At 40.3% G+C, this 18,813-nt stretch overlaps 2 protein-coding genes across 5 annotated transcripts in view; both read right to left on the reverse strand.

The window, feature by feature from the left end:
- Window positions 1-22: 22 nt before the first annotated feature.
- LOC113164557 (high affinity cationic amino acid transporter 1-like) lies at window positions 23-10,983 on the reverse strand. Of its 4 annotated transcripts, none has more exons than XM_026363926.1 (12): window positions 10,823-10,983; window positions 5,797-6,186; window positions 5,553-5,711; window positions 5,300-5,471; window positions 5,066-5,199; window positions 4,765-4,987; window positions 4,297-4,433; window positions 3,970-4,072; window positions 3,244-3,443; window positions 2,984-3,135; window positions 1,982-2,090; window positions 23-1,874 (listed from the first exon to the last, which is right to left on the reverse strand). In XM_026363926.1, the coding sequence occupies exons 2-12, from the start codon at window positions 6,158-6,160 to the stop codon at window positions 1,711-1,713; spliced, it is 1,917 nt and encodes a 638-aa protein (XP_026219711.1). In that variant the 5' UTR covers window positions 6,161-6,186; window positions 10,823-10,983; the 3' UTR covers window positions 23-1,710. The 4 variants fall into 4 exon arrangements, with proteins under 4 accessions (XP_026219711.1, XP_026219697.1, XP_026219719.1 ...); XM_026363912.1 differs by having other exon boundaries at window positions 5,797-6,204; XM_026363934.1 differs by lacking the exon at window positions 10,823-10,983 and adding an exon at window positions 6,644-8,767.
- Window positions 10,984-15,323: 4,340 nt separating this feature from the next.
- gbe1b (glucan (1,4-alpha-), branching enzyme 1b) overlaps window positions 15,324-18,813 on the reverse strand; it is a 67,773-nt gene continuing 64,283 nt past the window's right edge. Inside the window, exon 16 of the mRNA XM_026367645.1 lies at window positions 15,324-17,426. Coding sequence (XP_026223430.1) covers window positions 17,364-17,426 — 63 coding nt within the window. The 3' untranslated portion in view covers window positions 15,324-17,363. The remainder of the gene's footprint in view (window positions 17,427-18,813) is intronic.

The raw sequence follows: 18,813 nt of genomic DNA on the forward strand, positions 1-18,813 counted from the left end.
AATCAAAGACAATGTCTGTGGCTTCAACTTTGATCATTATTTATTTACAGCAGGAGCAGTAACCAACATCCAGACGACACATGCTCATCGCTGAGAACGTGTTAACTTACCGTCCTATCAAACTTACACTGAAGTGCAGCATGCAGATGTTTTTGGTGGTTTAACTAGAATGTTTTAGGCCCAAATGTCTAACATAACTATGGCATCAACAACAAAAGGCGATGAAATATTATTTGGCTTCTGGTAACAGTTTATATAAGAAATTCTCTTAATGAACATAAATGACAAAAACAGTAATTGTTGATTTCATTTTAAAGGGACTTGAAAGAGACTTTTTACCTCACTTCATGTCCACACACACACACACGCGCTACCGTTCATAAGTTTGGGGTCACTTAGAAATGATCTTGTTTTCCATGAAAACATATGTTTTGAGGTATGCAAACATAATTGCAAAAGGGTTTTTGAATGACCATGTAACCTTTTTAATTGAAAACCTTTCATTAGGAAACAATATGCTGTTGGAACAGGCCTACGTTTCGATGTGACCCTGGACTTTTGAACAGCTGTGCACCTCAAAATGCATTGAGCTGTGCTGTAAATCTGCACAGACCAAACACTTTAGATCATTACGGATCTATTACTGCACGAGATCCTGCTGGTGTGGTACATTTCAGAATGTACAGTAAGAAAAATCAGTAAATCAAAAACTTAGTCACATACTATGGAAACCACAGGTGTTCAGTATGACCACTGCACGACTAACTGCACTTCCTCCCATTCAGATGAGATACTAAAAAGTGAAAATGGTGAATATTGTTTTATAAAGTATAAATACATCATATACTTTTCAAAATTAAAAGCGTACATTATATACAGACAATAAAAAATAGATATTTCACATTCCTAGCTTGTTACAGAGATGTAACATGTAACATTCATTTGGGAAATAGGCACTTAAAATACATCCTCTCAAGAATCTGATTAAATCAGTTCACATTAGCAGATTTTTTACTACTTATCTATCTCTAGTTTTTTTTTTTACTGGCGTGTTTGATTTCTAATAAATGTGTTCAAAGAGTCCTCGATCAGCAAGAAGTAAACGTTTCACATCACAAAGTACTGTACGGATAATTTATAACATCATACTGTGTTTTGCTCAGCTACTGTATATTGTTCATGCACTTTCTGTTCACTTCTGAACAAAAAGATGTACCTTTGAGGCAAACATACAGATCACAAAAGGTACTACACAACAGTCAATGTTTAAAACCTGAAATACAAGGATGCTAATTAAAAAAATAATCTTTCACAGGATCTGGACACCTGCCCTGTGCTTATTAATGTTGGGACAAACATTTAGTAGGACATCATCTGTATGTACATAAATGTACATTTGCCAAAAGAAAAGATTATTCATTAAACAGCTTTTAGAATTCAGTCTTTTCTGTAAACAGCCAACATGTTAAATGTTGAGCAGATTAACTGTAGAAGGGCAGTAAAAACTTAATTCAAATATTAAATTAAGTTCACATTTGTGAGATGTTTGCATATCACATTTGTACATTTTATATGTACATATTGCACGTGTACTATAGGTGCCTTCTTTTGAATTTTGCAATACTTTAAAATCCTGCTTTGCCCTTGGTTGCTAAATAATATCTGATATGCAAATTAGAGCCAGAGTAGATTAGTGAACCTCCTGCCTCCTCAGAAATCTTCATCATTGTCTCCGGTGATCGTTTGCGTGTTGCGTAGGAAGGCTTCCTTCTCTGGGGTCATGAATTTATCTTGTGTTGTGCGGGTTGGCATGCAGGTGTCCGACTTGGCCTCTGAACTGTTGCGTATGCCATAGCCAAAGTAGATGACGAAACCTAAAAATGGGACAGAAACATAAAAGCACTCACAATTCCCGGTCACAACATATTGTTCAGTGCAGACGAGGTGATATGTGACATTGTTGTCTAAAAATTAAAAGTACCTAAGACCATCCAGACAGCGAAGCGCACCCAGGTTCCTCTGCTGAGTTGCATCATCAGGTACACATTGATGAACATACTAATGACTGGGATGAAGGGCAGAAAAGGGACCTACAAGGAGAGTGTAATGACATGACATTACAATCTCGCATCTTAGGTGACAGATAACACAGACCCTTAACGCTAATGGTTGGTTTTGCTCTGTTCCAGAAGGGTCAGATTATTGGCATGAATCAAGCAAAGAAAACATCTAAGGAGGTTGATGAAACTACTAAAGCTGGGTTAAGAACTGTCCAACGCATTATTAAAAACTGGAAGGATAGTTGGGAACCATCATCTCCGAGGTAGAAATGTGGGACTAAACAGCTGTGCAGCCTTAAGAAAACCACTTGTCAGTAAGACTAATTGGAAGAAAGACTTCAGTTTGCTGGGGAGCTTAAAGGTTGGACTCTGGAACGATGGAAGGAGGTCATGTGGTCTGATGAGTCCAGATTCACCCTGTTCCAGAGTGATCAGGGTAAGAAGAGAGCCGGGTGAAGTGATGCACCCATCATGCCTAGTGTCTACCGTACAAGCCTGTGGGGGTAGTGCTATGATCTGGGGTTGCTGCAGTTGGTTAAGTTAAGTTAAAAAAATGGCTAAAAATGAATGCAACTCTGTATGGAAATAAATGATCTGACATTGCAGAAGCTTGTTGAAACGATGCAATGGTGAATGCATGTCATAATCAAAGCTAAAGGTGGTCCAACAAAATATTACGAGTGCGTGTCTTTTTGGAAGGGCAGTGTATTTTCCAGACAGCTACTACTACTTAATTTAAAAACATATTGCGTACTTTGAAAATTGTCTGTAATCAACTTGCACACACACACACATTATAATGTAGCTTGAAGAGCAACTCTTCCCTATTTCTTTGCTTGTTTGCTCTGTAAACTATTTACTACACTGAGACAATAGCAAAGAACAGGTTGCTTTAAACTCTATGGTGAAAGAATACACTTTACCTTAAAGGCAAGCTTCTCCTTGCTCTGTGGCTGTCTGCACACAATAAAGGTGAGAATCAGACAGACCACCAAGATAATACAGAGGGCAGACACTGACCAGGGGGCCAGTCCCCCTTGAACAGCTACAACACTGAAGACACACACCAAAACACCTGAAAAACGTGAGAGAAGATGACAACATTATATGCATTATATGCTTTTATGCTTTTTATGGTGAGTTATTCTGGCACTTTCATCCATTCTGTGGGCTTGTGACTCACCAAGTATACCGGTGCACGTTTTGACAGCAAACCCTGTCAGACTGGACGGCTCCGTGTTCAAAGGGAAAAGGAGATTTTTGATGGTGAGGCGATCGTCTGGCTGTGGTAATATGTCGATGCTCCCCTCGTTATCAGCAAGTTCGGCTTCATCCTGGGTGCTGGCCATCTCATAGGCTACACTGGGCTGCTCAGGCTGGTACCTTCAGGCAGTAAAACAGACAGTGAAACCAGACACAGACACTGCAGCCCTCAAAAAGGCATCCCTTACATTAATACAGAATAACAGGTCGTTCTTTCTAATAAATATCCTACAAATTATTATGATGATCTACTGTTACATGATTTAATAGAATAAATGACACAATTAATCGGGGCATATATTTTGGGCTGACACCTTTTAAGACTGAAGCTCAGTGGCTTCAAATAAGATAGGAGCTTCCAAAAATGATTTTGATGATATTACTCTCAGTGACTTTTCTCTATGCGTGACTCATTCTCATGTTTTTGAAGACTTTGATATCAGAGGCAGATGAGATCAATCACCTGGTATCAAATAAAAACTGAAACAACTGCACACATGTTGAAAATAAACTAAATTGTCTCTGATTGGACTTGGGGTTTCCTTCTCTGTCTGAAGATGTATAAATATGATTCAAATAAGCCTGGTAGCTCTCAAGTGGCATGTCACCTTCAGGGTGGATACATAGGCTAAGAGAGGCAGACTACCTGAGGACCAGTACACAGGCAGCCACCAGTGTATAGGCCAGCAAAGTCCCAATGGACATGAGGTCAACCAGGTCCTTCAAGTCAAACAGGAAAGCCATTACAGCTGCAGGATGAAATACACAATGTCAGAAAAATAACCGATCCAAACAGTTATAATGCCCAAAGCACAGTGGTCACAAAATAATGCATATATTGTATTTAATTAAGTCATACTACTGTATAGCTATAAACTATAGCTGCTCCATTTATTTACACCTCCGTGATTGGGCCACCACCTTCCTTCCACAGGGGGGCGCTGTTGCATTTGGCTTCATTTCAGCTGCATACCTGACATAACGCCTGCCACCAAGGTGGAGATGATGGGCGTCTTTCTGGAGCTGACACGGGCCAGAAATGAGAAGAGCAGTCCATCACGAGCCATAGCAAAGATAATCCGTGGGAGCGGAAACATGGAGCCAAGAAGGCTAAAGCAAACAGGAAGGAATGAGGAGAAGGCAGAGACTTATAAAAAATAATATCAGAGATTCACTCCTATGCAGCTACAAGCGCATTAAGTGATGTGTGGGAATAATTTAAACAAATCTTTAAAAAAATTACTAAGAAATTGCCACAGTGCAGCTTTATGTGAGCTAAATAACATCAGCCTGACAGACCTCAGAAAGAAAACAGTAGAGAATATACTAAACTTCTATAATCAGTGTACTAGACATGGATTATTCATATCTAAAAGCATGCAGAACAATTACAAGTCCTCTGTGACTTCTCATGCTGAGAGGCAGCAAAAGAGCCTCTTACCTGGTCGACAAGGCACATAAAGAGCCAATAGCTACTGCATAAGTGGCTCCCTCCCAGCCCACATACTTAAAGGCCACCGGCAGAGGGCTGTTCTTGTCTAGCATGTAATAAGGCATCATCATAGTGAGGGCAGCGGACACGCCAAAGTACGCCACAAAACAGATAAGGAGTGAGGCCACTATCCCAATAGGAATGGCCCTTTGAGGATTCTTCACTTCTTCTCCTGGGGAAGAAACACAAGTTGAGATGTCAGAGGACGCGGCACGTGTGCGGATTATTAACTAAATTCCTTTCCACCCACCTGTAGTGGCAATGCAGTCAAACCCTACAAAGGCATAAAAACAGGTGGCAGCACCAGAGAGGACCCCAGAAAAGCCAAATGGCATGAATCCACCTTCACCAAGACTTTCAGCTGACACTAAAGAATTTGATACACTGGAAGCAGAAGAAGAAAATGTCTGTTTACTGAAAAATATAAAAAACAAACATATGATTAAGTAAAACAGTATTGGTATTTGCTCTTTATTTCACCCACTTGAGGCTCATGTTTCTGTTGGCATTGAAGATTTCTTCAGGGCTTACTTTCCAGTTTTTTAGGCTTCCTTTGACGAAACCAGCAATGATGACAAACAGCAGCACTAATACATTGACACAGGTAAATACTTTATTTACCAAGGCTGATTCCTTGACTCCAAAAGCAAGAAGTCCTGCAAACAGTAAAGACATCATGATGTAAAAAGCAAAAATAACAAAAGAAAACCCCAAGACAGGTATAAGTTGTTCCTGACCTGTCAGAGTGATTATGATGAAAACAGCAAATAGGTCTGGATATTCTGCCAGGACACCCGGGGCATTCATAGTCATGTGCCGTTTGCAGAATTCCTCGATGTGCTTTCCAATCAGCTCATCAAACGTAGCGCTCCATGCTCTGGCCACACTTGAATTACCTGAGTTGAGAAAAATGTTTATGTAAACTGAACTATATCTGGTGTGGGAGCCAACTCCTTCCCTTCCTTTCTGTAAGTGTCTCACCAATAACATAAGAGAGGATGAGATTCCAGCCTGTGATAAAGGCCCACAGTTCTCCGACGGTGACATAGCTATAGAGGTAAGCCGAGCCAGTCTGGGGGACACGGGCGCCAAACTCAGCATAGCACAGACCAGCGAGGACAGAAGCCAGGGCAGCAATGAGGAAGGAGAGGACGATGCCAGGTCCAGAGCTGTCTCGGGCTACAGCACCCGCCAGCACGTAGACGCCAGCGCCCAGCGTACTGCCGACACCCAGGGCCACTAGGTCAAACGTGTTGAGGCACCGAGACAAGTGGGATTCCTTCGAGTCCACAACTTTCACCCGCAGGAGCTGCTTCCCGACGCCTTTTAACGTTGCCAGAATCATCCTGGCTGGAACTGTGGACTGAAGCTCTACAGAAGAGAATTTACCTGATGACATAACAATACAGAAATGACAGATCACTGGGATCACTGGATGTGTAAACGGAACAATCAACTATTGTGCTGTTCCTGTTCTGTTCAACTTTTTTTTTATTCCATTATTTCTGTTACTTAACTTGAGAAACTGTTACTTAAAAAGAGAAAATGTGACTTCAATCATGTTGGTCAATGATCATGAAGTATCTCGACGTCAACATAAGCCACAGACTACACAACAAGCAGTTTAGCAGCTTAATAACTCCACATCAGGACACACACACACACACACATTATTATTATTATTATTAGTAAAACTACATTCTGATATATTAGTACATACTGTGCAGGGCATAATTGTCAACGATCCAATTTCCAAAGCCTATTCTATAACAGAGTAGCAAAGACAGATCTGCTGTAGATCTGTCCAATTATATAAGCAAGTACTCACTTTCACAATACAAAGCAAGTTCTTCTATCCTTGCGGATACTCAGTAACTCTTCTTTCAGTTTGTGAACCTCCACTCAACCACTTTCTCACAGAGTGCAGCTGTGCACTAATCTACACTCAGACAAACAGAGCTGGGGAAAGCTGCTTTTACAAGTTGTGGGTTGACATGTGATACACACACCTCTTAGGGTGCAAACCATTCAGGTGTCAAGAACAGTGACACATGACATGGTTTGGGGTCTAAGAGCAGATATGACAACATCAGTATGCCTCCACATTCATAAACAACTGACTCCAGCAGATTAATTAAGACATGAATACAATACAGTGAGGAAAATAAGTCCCCGTTGTACTTTTGGATGCTTTTACAGCAGAAATGCTTTAGACTTTATCTGGCATTGTAATAACAGTTGCACTCAAATGAGACTATGTTTATGATGTGCTTTGTGAATATAACGATGGGGTTTTTCTACTGTTTATTATTGAGGTCAGTGGGAGGTGAAGTCCTACTGAGGTACATTATAATAAGAGGTGTTTCTGATTTTTCATTGCAATTGCAATTGTGCAAATACGTTGCATAATTGAGAGTTTTTCCTGACACTGCAGCACAGGCAGAAGCGTAGCCAGTGGTTCTGTGGTGGAATCACACATACTGTACTGTCCACATGATGTTAGCTAAAAAAAGCAGGATGGGCAGGGAAAGGACCTGCCCTCCTCTCAGCCAATCACTGAACTCGCAACCTTCAAATCACACCCTGGCACGCTGGGTGAGTTTGGAATAACGTTCAGTCACATGCTCTTCTCTTCTTGGCTCTAGGCAAAATACTTGTTCTGCTCCCTGATCATTTACGTGGGCACTAACATTCTTTAAACGAGGAAACCAGAAGTCACTCACCTTAAACTTGCTAGATTAAAAAAATAGGAACAAACATGTTACATTGCATTCAAGTTTTCAGCATGCAACAAACATGAGGTTGAGAAACCCTGCTGACTTATCATAAATAGCCATTTTCCCATTCTGAATTTAAAAGCCAATGCAAATCCTACAGAGCTGCCACTTGGCATGTGAAGCATATTCAGTGGCTCTACAAAGAGAGTCCATCTGCCCTTGTGATGTAACTGGTGAACAAACAAACAAAGTGCCTTCAAATGAACGATCATAAAACAGACAACAAGTTAATCAAACTTTACTTTCCAGGAAATTTGGCCCTTAGTGACACCTCTCAGGTTAACCAGGCCTGAACAACGGCTTCCAATGTTTTCCGGAGGTGGTCGACATTTTCACAGCTTCACAGTGAAGAAGCCTCAAAGTGGAAGAAGTTTCTTACTCTACATGTTTCAGCTTTCACATAACGTAACATAGCAAATACATTTTGTAGAACAATAAGTGTGTTTTGCATCTTTTCGTGTCAGGATTTGGGTATCGTCTGCGTATAAGGCTGCAGTGGGTGGCGAGAAGAAATCCACATTTAAAGATGCTAAATTTGACACTAAAAATGTATTTGAACGGTTATTCTGTATGTTTAATCTACAGCGCTGCACACAAACAAACACAGACGGTCAGGCAATACACAGCCAATAATAGTATCGCCCACGACGTGCTGTAGATTATGTGATGTTGACACCCTGGCTTAAAGCCAGGAGCAGTGTCGAAAACAGTCCTGTTAGAGCTCGCTGACATGACCTTGCAGGCGTCTCACTGATTCAGTGTTTACATTGTGTACCTTCCTCGTGATTTGTTCTCTGTGACTTTAGAGTAAGTAGCAGATGTCAGGATGACACCCAATAAAGCCTCTACACTATACCTTTCATCCCAAAAGCACTTTTCGCCTCTCAAACTACATCTTCACATATAATTAAATGTGCGTGTTAAGGTGACCGCGATTTACAGGACCTCAGTCTGACAAACTCTCCACAGGCTGGCATTGTGCCAATATTTCCTCCACATAAATAAAATAACTAATAAATACACATTTGTTTGGCAGGTGGTCATTCTGCATATTTAAAAAGCTTTAATGTTTGTTTGAAATCATTTGCATACGTTTTAAATACACTTTCATGCCTAATTAGCTAACGTGTCAAAAGCCTGTAATTTCTCTTTTTTTTTTGTAAATTAACTGTCCTACAGACCATAAAACTAAACATTTTACCAAATAAGGGACATAATTGTTGTTTATTTCCAATGTGAAACATGGAGCACTAAATAAACACTGATCATTACAGATCTGTAGCGTTTTATCATGGTCACTGCACAGTGATTAAAAATGAGACACCGCAGGTGGTGCTCTAGACAATTAGTCAAACTATTTCTAAAGCATGCTGCACAAGAACTTAGACAAAAATCTAATTAAATATCCAATTTAAGTCATAAGTGAATGAACATTTCAGCTTCACCTGTTAATACAGTTTCAGAGTGTGAAACAAAGTTCGATTCAGGTTCCTCTAAATAAGTTATGTTTGACAGTTACACTGAAAACGTGACAATCACCATCAAACACTGTGATGAAACTGGCTCTCGTGAAGACCACAGCGGATCTCTGTGCTGCAGAGGATACGCTCATCACGTACAAGGGGCCGAAATTGCAAACTAGCTCAGATTAATCAGCAGTGTAGTGGTAAGATTGCTGCCCTCCATGTTACACTGCCTTTGCCTTGTACCTCACTTGTTTGTCGCTTTGGATAAAAGCGTAAAAACATCTCTACAACAAGGGACTGAAGGAGGCTGCGTGAAGCTGACCTTTAAGGTTGTTGTATTTCTGCAAAGAAACCACGAGGCAGGGGTCTGCTGCCCTGTGTCTGTTTTTCTAACTATCCCTGCCTACCCAGTGAGGTGGGCTCGGTGTGTCAGAGCTGGAAGACACCATCTTAGAGAAGGTGTGGGAAGACAAAGTGAATTGGTATCTTCCAGCTTCTGATTGACTGAATGCACTTGATTCAGGTATCAGTAGAGGGTGGGACAGTATAGTCTGATTGGAACTGCCCACTCTTACCGAGGGATTTGTTCTTGGCCAAAATGGCCTAAGCTATTCTCTTCTCTTCTCATCAGACCAGTGGAAACATGTTTTTTAGTCTGATGGACCCAAATTTGGGATTTTAGCTTCTAAATCACAGTCTTTGTGATTTAAAACCATCTTTTCAGCAGTGTGGTTCCCATTGTGATGAAGGTGCTTTGCTGGCAACACATAAGGTAAAATAGTACAACCATCATGGTTACCTCAACAGCACCAACATACCACCCCATCTGGGCCAATTTTCAGCAGGACCCAAAACACACATCCAGGCTCTGTAAGGGTTTTTGACTAAGCATTGCATCAGATGATCTGATCTTCATAATTACCGGACATAAGCCCGGTCGAGACACTTCAGGGTGAGTTGGACCAAAGAGGGAGGGAAAAGTGTCCAACGAGCGCTCAGCATATGTGAAACTTCCAAAACTGCTGGAAAAGCATGAAAACATGCCAAGAGTGCGCAAAAGTGGCTACGTTGAGGAATCAGCTGTAAACATCAAGCATATTCTACACTTAGCAGTTTTATGCTCACGATATGATCCCACAGGTTATGTGTTAAGTAGTTTTGATGTCTTCAGTATTGGCCTATCATAAAAAAAAAAAACATAAAAAATAAAAAAACAGGGAGACGAAAGTGTGGCCAAACTTAGAGATATTCAGTTACCCCGACAAACATGTTGACTTCTAGTCAAACGTTATTTCAGAGTTATTTTCAAGTCACATAAAACTTTAAATAATTACAATGTGAGTTCATATGAGTCCACCCAGCCCACTGGTGAAAATAACACGCCTGGAACTCTGTGGCGCTATAAAAGGCAACGCGTCCTCCGAGGCGCACAGCTCCGTCCTTTAAAACTGGGAACATCCGCGCTAAACTATTACACCTAACTTCATTAGAGAAGATTTTTGCGTCACACTTTAAAGAGTGCTGAATGGGAGAGAAAAGCTACAGCAGCTGCTCCCTGATGCCCTCAGGTTTTATTGCATCAGCCGGATAGCCCCCTTTCCTTTTTTCCAGGCCATGTGCAACTGCTTCCTCGTAGAGTCCTGCAGGATACGCACGACACAGCTCTTTCCTCCTTCTCACAAACAGCTTTAATTGTAACATTACTTCAGAAACAACTTTAACTTCACAGAAAGAAGTCCAGCTATGTCACTTTTAAAGTCTTACCTTGCTTATGAGGAAGTCAGTCACTTAAGATTCTGCCGCCGTTTGCGCGACTCCTGTCAACTTCACACAAAAGACGCATGAAATGTTTTCATGTCTCACAAAGTCAAACAGAGACACACGTGTACGAAGTGGCTGCCCACACACGGACAGTCCGCCCAGCTGTCCCTGTGTGGCTCCACCCGATTATTAATCTACATTTACAACAGCAGAGGGCGATCTCTACAAGCAAATGCTCGTCCAGCTCCTCCTGTGGCTCTGTTTGACACATCCTGGATGGTGATCAGACACAGCATCGCGCCCTTTAGTAGGGTTTTAAATTTGCCCCTGTATCATTATGCATGTGTGGACATCTTTCCTTGGTGCTCCTCCATCCTTTCATCGTTGCACACACATGCACATCAACACAGAATCATTATGTTTTGTTGCTTGTGAAGTTACAATAGTCTCAGTGAGAGACACAAAGCTGTTACACTCCATCCTCTGAGCTTCCTGCTATGCAGCAGTTGTACAATGTCGTGATCCTCTTATTTCACTTGGCTTCTTGATGTATAGGCCCAAGATCTACATCAGGTTCGAGGATTATCAACCTAAAGGGGTTTCAATAGTCAGCACACATTGCCTAGCATGCACAAAGGAGTCATGAGTGACCTCCATCCAGCCGAGGTTGGAGAGATTCCTCCCAATCAGATCAGTAGGCCCTGTTGAAACCAGCTGCAGAGGTGGTTGAAATTCTGTCTTTGCTTTGACTGCAACTACTGCAAGTATCAAAGCGCACACAGACATAATTGGTAAGAGAAGTGCTGTATATGCTGACTTATCTGACATTTCTAGATTTATAGTTGACTTCTGCACGTCCTGTGGGCCAATTGTGGATAGCCTTGATAAATGGAAGTCAGTGCTCGGAGGTGATTTTAAACTAATGCAGATCCTGTGGGACATGGAGAAGAAAGTACTTCATAAGAAATACTTGCACACACTTACAAGATATTGCTGCGTTTTCTCCTTATGTAGAATAAGTGCACATTTCTAGTGGATTGTTTCCCACCTCATGAACTCATTGAACCGCTTTCAGAAACGAGCACCGGTGCATTCTGTGGTAGCGCAGCTCTTATTATAGGCCAGTTGTTTCCAGATCTGGTTCTCAGGAGCTTGAGTACTGATAGTTTTCATTCAAGCTGTTTAATGAGGATTGAATAGCCAAGCGATACCAAGAGAATGCAGTTAATTACATTGTACAATAGAAAACAAGTGGCACTTTGGGCCCCAAAGATCTGCAGTGGAACCACATGCTGTCAGTGTTCTCCATAAAGAAGAATAAGTGAGTGTAATGACTAAAAGAGTAACAGTACACTCTGCTCTCTATTGGGCCTGACAACAGTCCCGCCATGCACACTAATCTTCCCATCTCCCCTGTTGATACCAGAGTGCTGCACTAAGACCGTCTGACTCAGGCGTCAATGATCTTTATGATCGGGTAAATTACATTAAAAGTGAAAATTCAAATTAATTTGACCCAGGAGGTCAAGGATCCCAAGCTGTCAAGACTTTGATGCTCACATTGAAGAAATATTTCCACAGTTTAGGGAAATTTGTACCAAGAGTCCTAATTTCACCTTCAAGCTCCATAACTTTAGAGACAGTTTGCTCACATTTTATTTTGCTTATAGCATAAGGAGTCTATGATAAGAGAAAAAAAGTCACCTTCATGTATTACTATTACATTTATTCAGCTTGTTTAACTTTCTCGATAAAATAAAAACTTTACTTATATTTATTTATGTAGAATACAAACTAAACTTAAAGTCATGTTTGTCTATATTGTATTAGGTTATATTTGAATGTTAAATATCAGCTTTGTATTTGTTCTGCCTTATTTTTTTATTTTATTTTTTTTTCCTTTTATCCTCTGTGTGGTGCAGCTTTAATGGCTGTAATGTATACTGATATTTGGAAAAATCTACAGCCCTTTATTTGTTGTTGTAATATAACGCTATTGTTCAGAAAGGCTTTAGTTATGGAGTCATGGTGGACAGTGTCGTACCATCCTAGAAAAATACAGCTAGCCAGGCTAAGATCAGGTTCCATACTGTGCCCCAGGCATTCAAACCTGCAGGAGCTGATTGTTCCTGAAAACCACAGGCTATCTCTCTTCAGAAATAACAACGAAGAGCACATGTACTTCTCTTGACTGCTCCACATACCCAGGAGAGAAGCAGCAAGCAGTGTTATGTTCTAAGCCAGACTTTACTATTCATAGTACAGGACGTGCTAAAAGTATAGATTAATAATGAGAAGCAAAAAAATAAAAAAAACACTATAATAGCTCCTGCCATTAATAGTGCATTGTGGCTCTAACAGTGCAGGAAATTAGTTCAGCAGGGGTTGAAGAAAGTTTAACTCTTCAAATTTATGCTCATATAGTCAAATCTTTATCCCGAGGTTTGAAGTCCATGCACAATGTAGACCCATTATATCAACACATTATTTGCCATTCAGATCTTATTACTTCACTCTAGACTTTAAATGTTAACAATAAGTAGTCCTCTCTGTTTTTGCCCCCCAGAAATTACTCACTGCTTGTTTTCTTACTGGGGAAAGAGATAAAATGGCCCTTGGTTAAACAAACATTTCACTAATTATTGTAATTATCTTTACATTCCTAATTTTTGAAGTGTTTGTATTGGGCAAAGCAAGCATTTTCAGTATCAGGAAAGCTGAAATAACAGAAAAGAACACAATCGCAGGCATTTTGCATTGCAGCAGCAGCAGCAGCAGCAGCGTGCATTGTAAAATCCCTACCTGGTCTTGTGCAGTCTCATGGGTCACACAGAAAACATCCTCTTTGTGCATGTCATACCCCCAATTCTCACTATGACAATATTGGATTCTCCAGGAGCTTCCCGCCAGGCATTATAAATCCTTGTGAGCCCATAAAGAAAGAACAAAAAGACAAACCGTTCCAACACAAAATACACTCTGCTGCATTGAGAATTACTAATAAAATATTCTATGTGCAACACAGCATATATGTTGTGCATATTTCATGACATTCATGCCTGCAGGGGTTGCACCCAACAACATGAAGGCCTGCACAGTTCGGTGAAATAGCCATGCACTAACATCTCACACTGTGATGCTTGCACTTTGTGCTGCAACTGTTTCAGAAAGGTGTTGATTTAACTCAGGTAAGTTCTTAAGCCGTTTGCAGTGGTATTGCATTATGCTGTAAGACATTTCTGTCATTTAGTCCACTGTGTGAACAAATTTGCATGGTAATTGGATTGGACATCATCTTATTGTACAGGTTATCCCCGGTGGTAGCACATGAATACTGAGGGCCATTTTTGGAAAAGGCCAGAGGGTTTTGGGGAGTTGGGGATGATTTATTTTTGCCATTTGCCTTTATTAAATACTTGACAAGTTGAATGAGACATGTCACGCGGCTTTAAAACATACACCTGCATGAGTCCCACAGACACCCAAGGGCTAGTTAATGAATATGTGCAGAACGTGAACCAGAAGAATAAATTCAACAGAGAGAAAGAGGGAGGGGGGAAAAAAAAAAGAGACAACAACCTTCCCTTCTGAACACTAAAAAAAAAAAAAAAAACAGCCTCAAAAATTACCACCAAATTGAATCAGCATCTTTGTGAAACTGCCGCGACAAAAGCTACATTGTGATCTTCCCAAACAGCTTTGTATGGTGTAACTGCTATTAAGAAGCTGCTTGTATCGATGCCAGCACACAAAGACACATAATCTGGTGAAAGTAGCACAAAGTGCGGATGCCTAGGAAATGGAAATTTAAGAATTATGGTCTGATGAGTTGCCTTTCATCCTCCTTACATCATGTTGTGGGAATTATTGAGGCAATTGCACTGTACAGTGCTGTAAAAATATTTCACAGTTCCCCTCACCGAATGGAAAATGAAACGTTGTGTTTTGGAGTGTAGAGTGCAAAGTAGATAGCTTCCTTTGATTTGAAGATTTGGGGTCTTTCCTTATGGAAGTCTGGTCCAGTGTCTGTGCACCATTGTCATACAAATAACTTTAATTTAACATTTTTATTAGATCAGTAATTTTCTTTAATTTCTGATGCAACATTGCACTCTTTGTGAACTCTCTCTTGTAAGAACTATCGAATATATGGTCAAGCATCCATTATACCCTCTAACATTCCTCACAGTCACAGTCAGAAAATAGATGCATGCGAGTACAACTGCTTCTTGTTGGTTACAAGCAGACATATGGTGGGACTCAGATGCATAAAGCTGACATGTAATGACTCAGAATGCCATCCTAAAATCATATTTTGATTAATTCTGAGGGGACAGTTTTTCTATCAAGTACCATCGCAATACACTATGCAGGATGCTGAAACGGCACCGGCAGAATCAGTAGTCAGACTGCACACCCAGTTCATCTACGTTTTTCTTGTGGCTCGGCAGACACTGATTTATTATCATTAGTAGTAATGAAAGAAATTTGCAGCAATAGTTACTGTGTATCAGACATCAGTTTTACTTTAGAGAACAAATGCAGACAATTCATTTTGGCAGTGGCAAAATGACAATGACATTGGGTCAGATGAGGGATGATTAAACACTCCACTTCTTTCTCACAGCCTTGTTGCTTAAAATTTATGCAGAGTGATCCTCTCAGTGCTTTTGGAGAGGTGGAGAAAGTCATTTTTATGAATGTTTTTTGGTGTTACACGAAAAAAATAAATGCCATGTTCATGATAGTTTTGGCTAAACACACGAGGATGGTCGTGAATATGAATGCTGATTTCTTCAGCTGCAGGGGAGGCAGATCAAAACCTGCCATATGTTACAATACACGGCTTAAATGACAGAGAATCTACACTAATGCAGTAGGTGTGGATCACAGAAAAGCAGCATCCATGGCAGTAAATCAAGGCATTAGCTTTTATCAGGAATGCCCAAAATCAGCTCTTGTTTTACTTATAACAGTATTGCTTTGATAAAATGTGCAGAGAATGCTGAAAATTGTCCAAAAGACATCAATTTATATTGCAACAAGGGACTTTTAGAGAGAAGATGGAAACCAAGAGAACATAAGGCTGGAAATAGATGAATTATCACAATCTCTTGCAAAACGTAACCTCAAAAGATGAAACCCGTCACATGAAAGTCTATTATTATGACATTTTTGAGTGTGTGAGTTCAGTAGTTACAGAAACACCATCTATAGTAGTCACCTATCAATAACCTTCTCAGATAACAGCTATGGATAACATGGAGTAAGCACTGCTACTGTTCTTTGAGATGCTCAATCTTTGAGTGTGTTGAGATAAAAGTCACCAAAGTCAGATCTAATTGGAAGAGGCACGCTTTATGTGTGTGAATTTAGGCTGTTTCTGTGTTTTTTTTCTGGGCTAATCCCAGGGGAATGCTAAAGCACATACAGTAATGAGCACACTAGATGGAAGATACATAAATCATAGAATCTTAAAGTAGTCAAGTGTGTGAGTCATACCTGTAAAACCGTCTTCGCCCACACAAAATGATATGTTGATCATCTTCAGTTTATTTTTATTGAATTTTGCCGCTCGAAGAGTTTAGTGGAATCCACAATATAAACTACTTTGTGATTAACTGAAGGAGAAAACTATGCATTACTATATGCTACGTTTAAAACTGTATTATTCAGCTAAAATGTCACTTGTGTATTATACAACATGCTGTGAACAATCCAAATTAGACGATTTTATCACTTTGCTTTAGCTGCAAATTGCTGGCGTAACAACTGGGCCATAAATAAACACATGAATGCACCCTGTGGCTGCATAAATGCAAACATTACAACACATCTGTTTTAGATACCCACAGAAAATATAATAATTCAAATTAATTTGTGCAAATTACAATATTTGTATACGTACATTGACCTACAATGCAAGTGAACAAAGACGGATCACTGGTAATTAAATACCTGGACGCTTTGATTTTCAAGTGCTGGACAATATTGTTAAGTCTCTGTGTCTTTAACAATATAATATTATATGTATTTAAATACACAAACAATTAGACACACTAAGCAAACTAAACTGTACTGATACACATAATATTCTAACATATTCTTATTTCTCTGAGCTTTCATCGTGTTTGAATAAATGAATAAATGCTTGCTGTATTGCTTCTCTCTGCCACAGTCGCCAGTCATGTGTTTGAAATGACACGCCAAATTCAACAGAGCCTATAAATGGCTCCTGGCTAGTGGTGGATGGACTCTGCAGGGTTTTGAGTTTTAGCATCTAGCTGCTGGTTATGTTGGATGCTTCCCAAATGGACCAATCTGTAGTAAATGGGGTTACACAGCATCTAAGGTCGCAGATGGTGTTTGAAAGCACCGAAGCTCACAGTGCTTTGCCACCCCCCCATTTAGAAAAAGACTCAAACACAAAAAGTGGGTTTAGGTGGTGTGCAAGGTTGACACTTTAAGATGAAGGTGATTGTTAACACTCAGTTTGAGGTTGGAATCCATTCTCGATCCTGGTCTCTGTGGAGACAATCATCCTCTAATAACAGTAATCTATCTCCTCGTTGGCCAGGACAATAGCTGTTCTGCAGGGGATGTAGACCTGCAAGAGAAAAAGAAAGAGACAAAGGGAGGAAAGAAAGCAGGGAGAAAAGTGAGATGACAATTGAAGATTAATGATGTTAACAAGATCACTGATTTAGGAGTTTACTGAGTTTTCAGTTGGATCCTTTTTATTTTTTTCTTTCAGAACTGTGACATGGAGGCACTTGGCGGTGCCTTGATGATCAGGCATGATCGCTTTTCACAATTAAGGTTGACGTGACGGCTAAACAAAGAGCAGGAGATGGAGGGAAGAGACAGTGAAGAACAGGGTGGGAGGTGTATTTAGAGGGATATTCAGATCCGAGCAGAGAAATAACTCTTCAAAGGAGACGGTGCATAAACACCACACTCTTGATCGAAGAGGACTGTCAAGGGTAGAGAGGTATAATCAAAGTGTGACAGAGTTGGAGCTGCATTAAGACCTCTGGGTGGCACTGGAGTCAGCAAATCTAAAGTAGAGGTGGAAGTCACAACTGCTTAAATTTGTGCTGTGACGTTCTCTTTAAGCGTTGAGCTACAGAGAATCTGGCTCTTTGCATCGCTGATGCTACAAATTTCTAGATTAGTGACTTAATCTGTGTCAGATTTGTATTAGATTACAGTTTCAAAGCTCATTTATTCAAGTCAACTCTCAAATGAGCAATTCTGCCTTAAGTGGGAGCAAAAGAAAAAAAAAGTCAATTTAAACCTCTCCAATCAGTGCAGTGAGTATGTGTTTCATCATCTAAATATTGGCTGTGCATCAACTGTAAATTTGGGGTTCTGTGACGATACAATCTGCCAGTGGGCATAAACTGAGCTACAATAATCTCCGGAGTTTTAGTGGACTCAAGAAAAAACATGTCAGCAAAAAAAAACAAAAAACAAACATAATACAACAAAATATAGAACAAACAGATCCTGGAAATATCAAATGCCGTAAATATACTGTATAGCATAAAGAAATCTTAGCATGGTGTTAGTTCAGAGATGTGTAGCTAATAAAGTCTTTGATCAATCCTTTTGATATTCGCAGTGTCATTTGGAGGCAAGGAGCTACTGTGTAGCGTTAGTCACTTCAGATTTATGTCAAAGGAAAAGCAAAGCAGACGTAAATGATGCTATATTTCCCAACAGAAAACTAAAAAAGAGAGCAGAGCTGTAAACAATTCAATCACCCCCTGAACTCTTTGAGCCACCCCTCGGCATCAGTGGATCTGAGCTCGCGGTGGATATGTTTCTTTGGCAACAGTTTGTCACAGAGGGAGTCGAGCCGCCCGGCGCTGAAACACTGACACAGACATTGGTGACTAATTAAACAGTCACAGTAGGAGAGCCTCCATGCAGAATCACCACAGAGAGAAGGAAAGGAGAAATGAATCATTGCACCTGTTTAGACAAAAGCT

This window comes from Anabas testudineus, chromosome 13, assembly GCF_900324465.2.
Source record: "Anabas testudineus chromosome 13, fAnaTes1.2, whole genome shotgun sequence".
NCBI lineage: Eukaryota > Metazoa > Chordata > Actinopteri > Anabantiformes > Anabantidae > Anabas > Anabas testudineus.